Source organism: Mandrillus leucophaeus, unplaced genomic scaffold, assembly GCF_000951045.1.
Source record: "Mandrillus leucophaeus isolate KB7577 unplaced genomic scaffold, Mleu.le_1.0 Scaffold604, whole genome shotgun sequence".
Lineage (NCBI taxonomy): Eukaryota > Metazoa > Chordata > Mammalia > Primates > Cercopithecidae > Mandrillus > Mandrillus leucophaeus.
The window spans coordinates 1025876-1037397 of NW_012106520.1; the positions used below are offsets into that span (position 1 = coordinate 1025876).

Below are 11522 nucleotides of genomic sequence, written 5' to 3' on the forward strand. Positions count from 1 at the left end.
TTTTTCTTCCTTCTATCTATCCACTGAAATGTAATGAATGCCTACCTGGTGCCCAACTCTACTGGTGGTAAATGAGAGAACAATGGAGTTTTTCACGAGTTCATGGAAATTAGTAGTCCACGGAAATTGTTTAATTTAGTATCTACTAAATTAAACAAAACTAATCCTGTTGGTCCTCATTCTCCTCTACCTTTCTTCAGGGTTTGGCTCTACTGACTGGCACTCCTCTGTCCTTTATCCTGAAATCCAACACTACTTGGTCCTGCCATCACTCCCTTTTTGGTTCCTCTTCCTCCTGTCAATCCTCAAATGCTCATTTCACTCTAAAGAATTAACACTGGGTGTGTGCCTCCTAGGAGGCAGGCACTTTACATTCATGATCATGTTTAAGAGTCACAGCTGGCCCTGGTTCAAATCCAGAGGTTGCTTGACTCCAAAGTCTGTGTTCTTCCCACTACACCTCCTGAAGAAAGGACCTATGGCAACAGGTGAGCTCACAGAATCTCTCATCTACAGACAACCTGTGGAGGAAAAATACACTCAGGTGGATACAGATACAGATACTCTTATATCTTTCCCTAGTATCTTCCTTTGAGATTTTATCATTTCTTAAGACTTTTAATTTGCATCTCCATATAGCTGATGCTACACGTTCTTTATCACAAGTCTTTACCTTTCTCCTAAATCCTAGCCTCAAATTTCTCACTGCAAGCTATGCAGTAGGATGCCACTGTCATGACAATTTAAAAAACATAAACCCTTCTGACTTATATCCTTTCAATAAACCTTCATCTCCACTCCAGTCTTAAAGTCTGAGCCATTGCCACTTCTTCTTCCTTTACTTCTGAGCCTGGGAGATTCCACCTTGGTGATTTAACTATGAAATAAAGCTCCTGCCTTGCAATTCCACAATGCTGTCAAATTCTGGTCCTTTCTCACCTCATTTCTCAACATTGCCAAGCACTTAAATTAACAGTCAGTCTCCTTGCCATTCCTCTTACAAATAATTTTACAAACTGCTTTCAGACTAATATTCATTGATCTTCAGCCTGAAAGTCTTATTCTCAACAAAGCCTTAATTATTCCTGTAGAGTCGTCAAGCCTGCCTTTTTGCTCATGTTATTTCTTACCCAAATCACTCCTTTTCCTCCTCCTCTTCCAGTCTACTGAAACTCAGCCTATCCTTCAAGTGCTGACTTAAATCCTACCTCCCGCTCAGGAAAGCCTTCCCTGACTACCCCCAACCAAATCACTTTCTCTTTCCATTCTGAATGCAATTCCTATATAATTCAGAAACCGATCTCATGCTGGTCTGTGAAAATGCTTCTGTGATATTCAAATTTTATTTAAAAACTTTTACCTATAGTGTTTTTATGTTAGGACTGCTTCTAAAATAGATTAATGAGTATATCTTATACTTTATCTTGATGTTCAGGAAATAACTATTCATTTGATTTGGTTATAAGATCTTCAGAGACCTGAGGGTAGAGAAAAATATTCCAGGAGCAGCAGTCCAAAGTGATCAACATATATTAACCCCTTTTAAATAATGATCCTTTAAACCAAAGGATTAAAGAATCAAATTACAGACAAAATAACAGACAACTTTCTCAGTTCAGAAACAAAGTAAGAACCTAAAGGAAATGGCTGATAGATTATAATCTTTTGAAATGTAAAGTTTCGGCCAAATAATCCTTGTGGTAGTAATTTTTAATGGTAAAAGATAAGTATAAAGTAATCAATATATAAACCAAAATAATACACCTGGCCTTACACACTGAGTTATCCTAGTTTTTATCTAGCCCCCATAATGGTTAGCATTTTAAAGCAAAGAATCTATATTTACTATAGTCTACAGTTGGAGAAAATGGTCAAAATATTACAGGAAATAAGGGTTACAAAATCAAACCCTCTGGGGGGTTACCTTATCAGTTTCATGGTTGTTGGGTGATAGAATTCATAAGTAGAGAACAGTCTGTTTAATAGTACAAAAACGAAAAATCATGAAGATTAAGGCTTTAGTAAAATAAGTCTATTACGTTTAAACTGAAAAGAAGGAAGTTTCATTAATTCTGCATATCATATAAATGTTAACTATTTCAGGGCAGTGATCAATTTCCACTAAAGATAAAAAAAAGAAAAACTGAATTTATAGTGTTTCTTTCATTCAGAGGTAAGAACTTAGAGATACTTTTTATCATTGGCATTGGTTTCTGAGGCGTTAAACAATTTTAGGAAAAATTTAACTCAGTTTTTAGAAAGTTATTTTACTCAGTTAAAAAACTATGATATTATTCTCTCCATGACAGATTTATTTTCACCATACTAGTGGTGCGGAAGCTGGTTTAGAAAGAAATGTCTTGGCTGGGTGTGGTGGCTTGTGCCTATAATCTCAGCACTTTGGGAGGCCAAGATGGGAGGACTCCTTGAGGCCTGGAGTTTGAAATCAGCCTGGGCAACATAGTGAGACCCTGTCTCTACAAAAAAATTAAAAAAAAAAAATTAGGGAAATTATCTGGCTTCTTTGAGCCTGTCTCCTTCATTCATTCAGCCTGTATTTATGTTAAGTGCTGACTACATGCCAGGGTAGATACTGTCCTAAGATATATTGATATGGTCCCTGCCCTCATGGAGCGTATAGTCTAATGAGGAAAACAGACACAAAGGTAAATCAACAAATGTGTAATTTTAACAGAGATATATTCTGTCTCATGACAGTGAGATGGCTTTTGTCATGGATATGACTTATTTCCATTATCAGTGACACTCAGATGACCCTAATGACATTACATACATTTTTGTATTTTTTAATCATTGAAGCATAGGTATATAATAAAATAAACTCAATCGCATAATTTTATTGTTACAGAATTGCAATGATTTTTGCAGTGAAGTATTAATACACTTGGTTGATTGATAAAGTGAGTTATCCTAGTATAAATTTTTATGTTTACATCCCTTTCCCATTTATCTTCTGGGGCTCTTAATGTTTTTCTTCCTAATATGTGGTATAGTATCTTTTTTATTCTTATATCTCAAGTGGTCATTCTGCCACTCACAAACTGGTCTAAATGACAACTTTTAGTATTTTTGCCTGTTCATTCATAAGGACTATTTACTTGCACTTTTGGAAATAAGGGGCAAAGCCCATTGTGAAATGTACTACATTATTAGTAGAGATATAATGTACATTTCAAATGTGCTGTATTTAAGGATGTTTCTCTGCATGGCTGACAGTTTTTACTTATTCAATACAGGTCACAAGTCACTGTGCTGAAGGCCATGAATAAAACACCCAGAGCTCTGCTCTTGTAAACTTAAACCTCATGATTGAACTCTTCAGGAATTCCAATAGACCATAAGTTTGAATGCAAGAACTGTGTTAAGAGTACCTTCAAATCCCTAGTATCTCATACCAATCGTGGAATATAGTTGGTTCTAAGATAAATTTGCATTACTCTATTTTTTTCTTTTTACTGCTCCTTGTGGAGCAGGGCTAACTCATAAGCAGTGTGCCCAGAGTTGGTCTGTATTACTCTGTTTTCTGAATAAGAAAAGGTTCTAGAGCTGAGTACTTACCAGTGAGAAAATTCCGCAGTCGTCCAAACTGTACTTCATATTGCTGGGGTTCTGCCTGGCAAGGGGCTGCAGACACTATGTTGGCACAACCAGATTCTGATTGCACTAAAGAGAAGACACACAAGACAGGGCAGGAAACAGAGAGATGATTATTAATCCAGTATGTGGCAGGGTGGAGGAGGGTGTTGTGCACACATGCACAGCAACTGACATTTCAGCAGGTTTCCAAAGTGTGCTGGGTCTTGGTTAAATACAACAGACTGATGACACTTGTTTCTCTCCCCTCCCTCCTGAACTTCAATAAAATGAGGGCCAGGGAAGGAAAGGCATAAAGCACAGGACAAGGTGAATGAGAGAAGACAAGCACATAAATTCATGAGATTTATCAGGAAATGTTTGACCCTATGTTCTGACATTTCACAGGTGCCTGCGTGTGAGTTCACTGTCAACCACTGTGCTGGGCACTGAGCGGGCCCCTTCAATCTTGAAATTCACGTCTTCTAGTTCTGCGAAGTTTTCTTGAATCATTTTGATAATTCCCTATCTTCTGAGACTCCTACAATTTCAAGGTCGGATCTCCTGAACCAATCCTTTCATTTTTTTCTCCTATTATTCCATTTCTTTGTCTTTTTGCTCTACTTTCTGAAAGCCTTCCTCACCTTTTGGCCCTTCTACTGATTATTTCCCCCTAGATTACTTATAATACCTAATGAGTTTTTATTTTTTACTATCATGTATCTAATTGATAAGTTTTTTCATTCTCAACATTCTTTTTTTTCCCCAAACAGGCTATGATTTTTGAATCCTAAGTATCTGAAACAAGGTATTTTTGAAGTTTTCTTCTGTTTCTTTCCATCTGCCCTTCTTATGAGATATGTTTCTTCTAGGGTTCTATGGCCCCTGGCTGTCTTACAGTGAGGCGCTCTGGGTGGTGAGGCTCATCCTCCAGGGTGACCAGGGTGAGCAATGCCCCAACATCACTGTCTTTTGGTATTTCTTCTTGGGCAAGTTGGACTCCCCAGGGAAGGATCGTTTACTTGCCTTCCTGGAGCATGGGTGCCTGGCTGCAGTATCCCGGGCAGATGAATTGGTGCGGGGGAAACAAGGTTGGAGTCTCAAGAGTCAGTATGTAAACACACACTTCATCTCCAATCTGTGAGTTTATGCTTTCTAAAAACAAAAACCAAAAACCATTTTCTTCCTGTTTACAAGAGGAGTGGGGAATACTGGGGAAAGAAGGTGGCTAAAAACCAAGGGAAGCCACCTTTAACCGTATCCTGAATGAAACATGAATGCATTTTGGACAAATGTAATGTGGATGGAGAAATGGTGATGAATGCGGCAGGACTGAGGGAGCCATAACAGGAAACAGGTAGAAAGGGAATCACAGGTGAGAGGAAAGGCACCCTACTCCAGGAGAAGGAAGAGAAGCCAGAAGCGAGGACCTGCTGCAAGCCTGCATGCAAGGGCGGGGCTCCTCCTCCTCCTTCTTGCCCCCACCTTTAGTTATTCTGTCACTAAATCCTACAGATTCCTAAAATTTATCCTCTCTCTCTCCACTCCCATTACCACTTCCTCAATTGAGGCTGTCTTCACCTCTCACTGGACTGTGTCTTCTAACTACTTTCCCCAATTCTAACCTAGGCTGCCTTATCAATACTGCCACTAGACTGATTTTTCTAAAATTCACATTTGAAACCTTGGATACCCTCCTCCAATTTGTTCCCTGGTAAATATCTAATGGTTCCTTTGCAACTCAGCTCACTCCTTCAACTATTTACTGACCCCCAACTATGTCAGGAATCACAAGGCCTTTTGGGGCGCCTTCCTTGGCTTGCCAGCCTAATTTGATCTTTTGTGCTACCACTGAACCTCCCCCGTCACAGAACATACTATTTCATGCTCTTCTTCAATCACTGACTTACCTACCTCACTTCCCAACTAGAACACTTAGCTTCTCAGAGCTAGGGTCAAATCGTAGCTATCTCTAGAACTTTTCAGCACGTGGGCTAGAGCAGATGTTCACTAAATGTCTGCTGAAAAAAGACAGAATTCTTCAGATTACTTACTTAATGGAAAAATCTAGGACAAAATCTTCCGATAATCGTATTTCATGTTTCTCACTTTTCCTGGTGGTTTTCCAGCAACAACACTTTGTCCTAATAAGCTATTCTATTGAAACTAAGACAACTTAGATGAGCAAAGTTCTTGAAGACTGTTTAATATTGTTCATTCCGACTTTCTATCAACAGCAGCAAGAATTACTGCTGCCTGGTTCCAAAGGATGCAGGGCAGCAGATTTTTGAAACAGCTGGGATGGCATGTTCAGAAAGAATTACTTTACAGTGGGATAGAGGTGTTGTAAATGGACTCCCCTATTCGAACAATAAGGCACTCAGTATTCTATACCAAGCCCATAATCTGTCCCTGTTTTGGTTAAGGGTATCTCTGAGGAGTTTGAAGGGAAGGAAGAACAGGTGTATCTGACCCTGAAATACGTGGCGGCAGGCTGCTGACTAGGCTTCTGTTAGTGTTTCAGAGGGAGTCAGGAACCACTCCTTTGAGAGCGTCCTCAGGTTGTTACTGTCCTAGCACTCTCTTCCTATGGCAATGTCAATGAACCCCGGGTCCTTGACTTTGAAGGTATATGAAAAGAGGGCGCTGAGGTAATTGCTGCTGCTAGGATGGAGGATGAAACCATTAAGAAATGGAGCAGGTGGTGACAGATACTTGGAAGAGCAGAGAAAGTCCAGGAACAAAGAAGAGAGAAGAATGTAGCCTGAGCATATAAGAAAGGGAACCAGGACTGAGCTGCAGAAATCACTGCTAACTCCACCTCCACACACAGTCATTAAAGTAGTTTATAATCACCCTAAAGCATCCCAGCATTTTTCCCCCCCCAGAATCTCTAGTAAATAAGTTCAGTAAAAGCAAGTCCTGTTATGCTGGGTGCAGTGACTCACACCTGTAATCCCAGCACTTTGGGAGGCCAAGGTGGGAGGATCACTTGAGGTCAGGAGGTTATGACCAGTCTGGGCAACATGGTGAGATCCCATCTCTAACAAGAATAACAAGCAAAAAAAAAAAAAAATTAGCCAGGTGGTTGTGCATGACTGTGGTCCAAGCTACTCGGTAGGCTGAGATGGGAGGATCACTTGAGCCTGGGAGGTTGAGGCTGCAGTGAGCTGTGACTGCATCACTGCACTCCAGTATGAGTGATGGAGAGAGACCCTGTCTCAAAAAACAAAAAACAAAAAACAAAAACAAAAACACAAAAAAAGAAGAAGAGAGTCATATTACATAGAAACATGAACTCACAAAATAGCTAACAACTACAGTTGGCCCTCCGTATCTGTGGGTTTCACATCCATGGATTCAAACAACTGCAAATCAAAAATTTTTGGGGGAAAAAAAAAACCAAAGTCCTAAGAAGCAAACTTTGAATTTACCAGGTGCTGAATACCATGATGAATCCATGTGAATGAGGTGATATGTAGGCATTGTATTAGGAATTACAAGCAACCTAGAGATGATTTGAAGAATACAGGAGGATGTGTGTAGATGTAACCTACTACGCCAAATATTATACCACGTCTTATCAGGAAGGGACTTGAGTGTCCGTGGATTTTGGTATCCATGGAGCGGTCCTGGAACCAATCCTTTATGGGTACTGAGGGATGACCGTACTTGTTAATCCAGATGGAGTCAACTCAAGTTTTTCTAAAATAGAATCTGATTTCAAAACATTAAAAAACAAAAACAAATTTAAAAAACCTCAGGAATGTGTCTATAATAATAATATTTCCAACTATGGATCCTGAAGTACTAATTCATTCAACAAACCTGACTTCCACATGTGAAGCTCCATGCTGGAGGAGAGGGGACCTGTGCAAGAAGGGGACAGAGGGAGACCCTGTCCCTAAGGGTTTTGTAGGTTAATTGTTTACGGAAGCAAAAAGTTGCACATACTTTCAGGTACAGATAAAGTAACTGAATGGTCCTGAGGAAGGAAATGACTTTAGCCAGGAGAACCACAGAGGTTATCAGAAGTGGCATGTGAGCATGGCTCTGAATGACAGACAGGGCCTCTGAGGCCAACATCATTCACTTAACGTAGCTCACTGAGGTTTTTGGTCAGTCTGCTCTCTCTGGCACTGTCTTGAGAAGAGAAGCAATCCCACATGGATATTGACGTGAGTTCTCCTGCTCCAGGTTCACCCCACCAGACAAACCCCCACCATTACCGGTTAGATTGGCCGCCATCTCTTCAGCAGTCTGTGACAGCCGCAGTCCTTGCTTCAGGGGACCGTCTGAGTCCACGTACTGCCGGCGTTTGAGGTAGCAGGACACTGCCATCTGAATCTGCTCGGTACGCACTCGTTTCATGACCTTCGAGGGAGGCAACCACAGGATGCAGAGACATCAGGGGCCTGGGAGAGCAACCCATCCAACTGCACCATCGCGGATGGGTAGGATACGTGGGAAAGGAAGACCAGCCATGTGGCTAAGTGGCCTAGTTAAGACGCAAATCTGAGTTCCCTAATACCAAAGTGGTATACTCTTCCATTTTGTCTGTTTCTCCAATGACAATACAACGAACTTCAATTATAGAAAATACGAAAAGCATTGATAATAAAGTCCTTAGATCACCCCCAAACGCTGTTTAATACCAAGATTCCAATCAGCCCCATGAAACTTTTCAGTAGAGAAGCTAACAAAGAGCAAACAGGGCCAGTCTGAAATTTAGGGCCTTTGATTTCTCCTGCCTACTCTGTGAGAGAGGTGTTAATTAGCAGTGAACTAGCCAAAAAAGCAGGCAGGAGGCAGTGCCAACTCAAAGACCACAGAAACTGGATAAATAGATGTTAACAAAGTATGAAGTTAACAATGGTGAAGGGGATTGTGATATTTTTGCTTAACAGCCAGGAAAAGGCTGCCAGCTCCAAGCCAGGGATTTGCAAAATGTGTTTTCATTTTAATTGTATATTATTTACCTTTTTCACTCTTTATTTTAAACCACAGGTACAGAAAGGTAGCACAACACTAAGAGGGTATGTTTATGTGTTAGCATATGTCTCATAAATTCCTGCAAGAAAGGAAAAGAAAGTGGTAGGAAGTGACCTGAACAGAAGTAAATTATTTTTGAATAATTCAAGCTAATTTGTAGGTTCACAAAAATAAAAAAAGGGAAAAAGAAAAAAAAAAAAAAAGAGGCACTGTTTCCTTTGACTATTGAGTTTATTATCAAGAATGACAGGAACCCCTAGTATTGCCATGGCCTCAAACACTACTTTGTCAGAAATAAATACTGCAGTCCAGATGACCAAAGACAGCTGGATGAATTTTGTGGGTTCACTGCTGTCATGTAAAACATACTTTCCCCTCCAGGACCAAAATATTGTGTCCATTTTGGAATGCATTTCATGTACGCATACACACACGATCATCCCAACCAAAGCAACATTCTCTAAATCAAGGTTTCCCAGTTGTTTTGTGTGGGAGATCTGTTTTTGATCATTTATTTGCATGTGTTTAAGTTTCAGTTACATCCATTATTATTCTCCTTTGAGAGTTCTTTCATTCTTTTATTTTATTTTTGAGACACTGTCTTGCTCTGTTGCCCAGGCTGGAGTGCAATGGCACGATCTCAGCTCACTGCAACCTCCACCTCCTGGGTTCAAGTGATTCCCTGCCTTAGCCTCCCAAGTAGCTGGGATTACAGGCCCACACTACCACACCTGGCTAATTTTTATATTTTTAATAGAGATAGGGTTTCACCATGTTGGCCAGGCTGGTCTCGAACTCCTGACCTCAAATGACTCACCTGCCTTGGCCTCTCAAAGTGCTGGGATTACAGGTGTGAGCCACCATGCCTGCCCTTCCATTCTTTTTTAAGACATAAAATTCCATCTTTTCCAGAAATCTATTTATTTATTTTTATATTTTTAGTGGAGAAGAGGTTTTGCTATGTTGCCCAGGGTGGTCTCAAACTCCTGGGCTGAAGCAATTCTCCTGTCTTGGTCTCCCAAATTGTTGGGATTACAGGCATGAGCTACCATGCCTAGTCTTATTTTTCTTTAAACATAAAAAAATTATTTGTATCTAATTTTCGTCCAACTGCAGTTTCTTTTAGTGTGTGGTGAATAACCGAACAAATGTTTTGCCTAGTGACTGTAGCTAACACACTGTCCCAATACCATTTGCAAGTAATTATTTCCTTCTAAACTGATTTGTGGGAGCCCTTTAAAAATAATACTCTGAAGACCCACTTTTCAGTTCCCTAAAAGTCATACAACACAGCAAACTGTGAAGGCTAGAGACACAACCACAAATATATACACATATAAATATAAAATGTCAGGACATTTTATATATATATTAAATCATATGCATAGAAAGATTACATTATCTGTGCATTTTTTTCTTTTTTTTTTTTTTGAGACGGAGTCTCGCTCTGTCGCCCAGGCTGGAGTGCAGTGGCCGGATCTCAGCTCACTGCAAGCTCCGCCTCCCGGGTTCCCGCCATTCTCCTGCCTCAGCCTCCCGAGTAGCTGGGACTATAGGCGCCTGCCACCTCGCCCGGCTAGTTTTTTGTATTTTTTAGTAGAGATGGGGTTTCACCGTGTTAGCCAGGATGGTCTCGATCTCCTGACTTCGTGATCTGCCCATCTCGGCCTCCCAAAGTGCTGGGATTACAGGCTTGAGCCCCCGTGCCCGGCATGTGCATTTTATTTCTAGATTGCCAAAGAGTTCAAAATATTTGTTACAAAGAAAGGGTACTAGGTCTGTGACAGTTAAAAAGAAGGGACATTGTGGTTGTGAAGCAGTGACATAATGAAACACAGTAATAAATTTCTAAATACTGAACTCTCTTCTCACTATGAAATTCACCTTGCTTGTGTATGGTGTGTTATTCTCTCACTGTATTGATGACTTGGGTTACTTTTTAATTAAGTTGTTTTATTAAATTGCTAATCCAGGGATTCTGATACTTCTGAGAGTGGGGTCCCTGCTCCCATTCTCTGTGGCCACTGATCAGCACTGCTCTACTAGCGATCCTCCAACCTGGCTAGACATAAGAATCCCGTGAGTGTGTGGACATGTCTAAATAATTCCAGCCCTGCAGATTCTGGTTCAGTGTTATATTTAGATGAAAAAAGTTAAATGCACACAGAGGCTGTGACAGTACTGTCCTTTCCCGTGTGGCCCAAAGTCAAGACGAGTCAATCCAACCAGTGCCTCTTCCCATCACTTGCTAAAACTGCTTTTCACCTAACTTCAAGAGCTCCTAGTCTGTGGACTTTCCCAAGCCAGCCCAATTCCCTACTCTAGCCGAGACTGAAATCTTTCTGACTTCTACACTGCCGATCTTTTGCTGACTTGGGAATGCATGCACGTATCGATGTACATCCTTGAGCATTCTAGGCAGATGGGCCTGGATCTCTCATATCACCTCTGACAGGAAAAACCCTTGCGTGTGAAAGACACACAAATGACTGATAGGGAGAACAGACTCTGTGATGACACAGTGTCCTCAAGGTGAGACAATATACCTTTGTGTCTGAGGAGGAAGGGAAAAGATGTGAAGTTATAAAAGAGTAAATAGAATGGAGTAGAATGAATGATAGTCAACACTGACTATATTTAAGATTGCTAGAAGCTAGTTTGTAAAACTGATTCTAACAAATGTGCTTAAATTAGCTGCCCCAAATAGCAGTTTCTCTGAGTCCAAACTACCATTTATGATAAGGGCACTTCCCTGAGTGGGGGTGGTGAGCCAACTGTAGGGCCATGGATCTTAAATACAGGAATTCTGGCAGTGACTCCCTTGCATAACCACGCTGAACTCAAATACTAGATAACGGCCCAATCAACTTAGCTGGGTTTTATTCCAATGTACCTATATTTCAAGTGACATGGATAATTAATGAACCTGAGATAAC

The 11522-nt window shown here is 40.6% G+C and overlaps 1 protein-coding gene across 1 annotated transcript in view; it reads right to left on the reverse strand.

Moving 5' to 3' along the window:
• Positions 1 to 7968, reverse strand: part of LOC105553716 (TAF5-like RNA polymerase II p300/CBP-associated factor-associated factor 65 kDa subunit 5L) — a 22976-nt gene extending 15008 nt beyond the window's left edge. The window contains exons 1-2 of the mRNA XM_011999854.1: positions 7824 to 7968; positions 3580 to 3684 (exon numbers count right to left, since the gene is read on the reverse strand). Of these exons, the coding sequence (XP_011855244.1) occupies positions 3580 to 3684; positions 7824 to 7965 (247 nt within the window). The 5' untranslated portion in view covers positions 7966 to 7968. The remainder of the gene's footprint in view (positions 1 to 3579; positions 3685 to 7823) is intronic.
• Positions 7969 to 11522: the final 3554 nt, after the last annotated feature.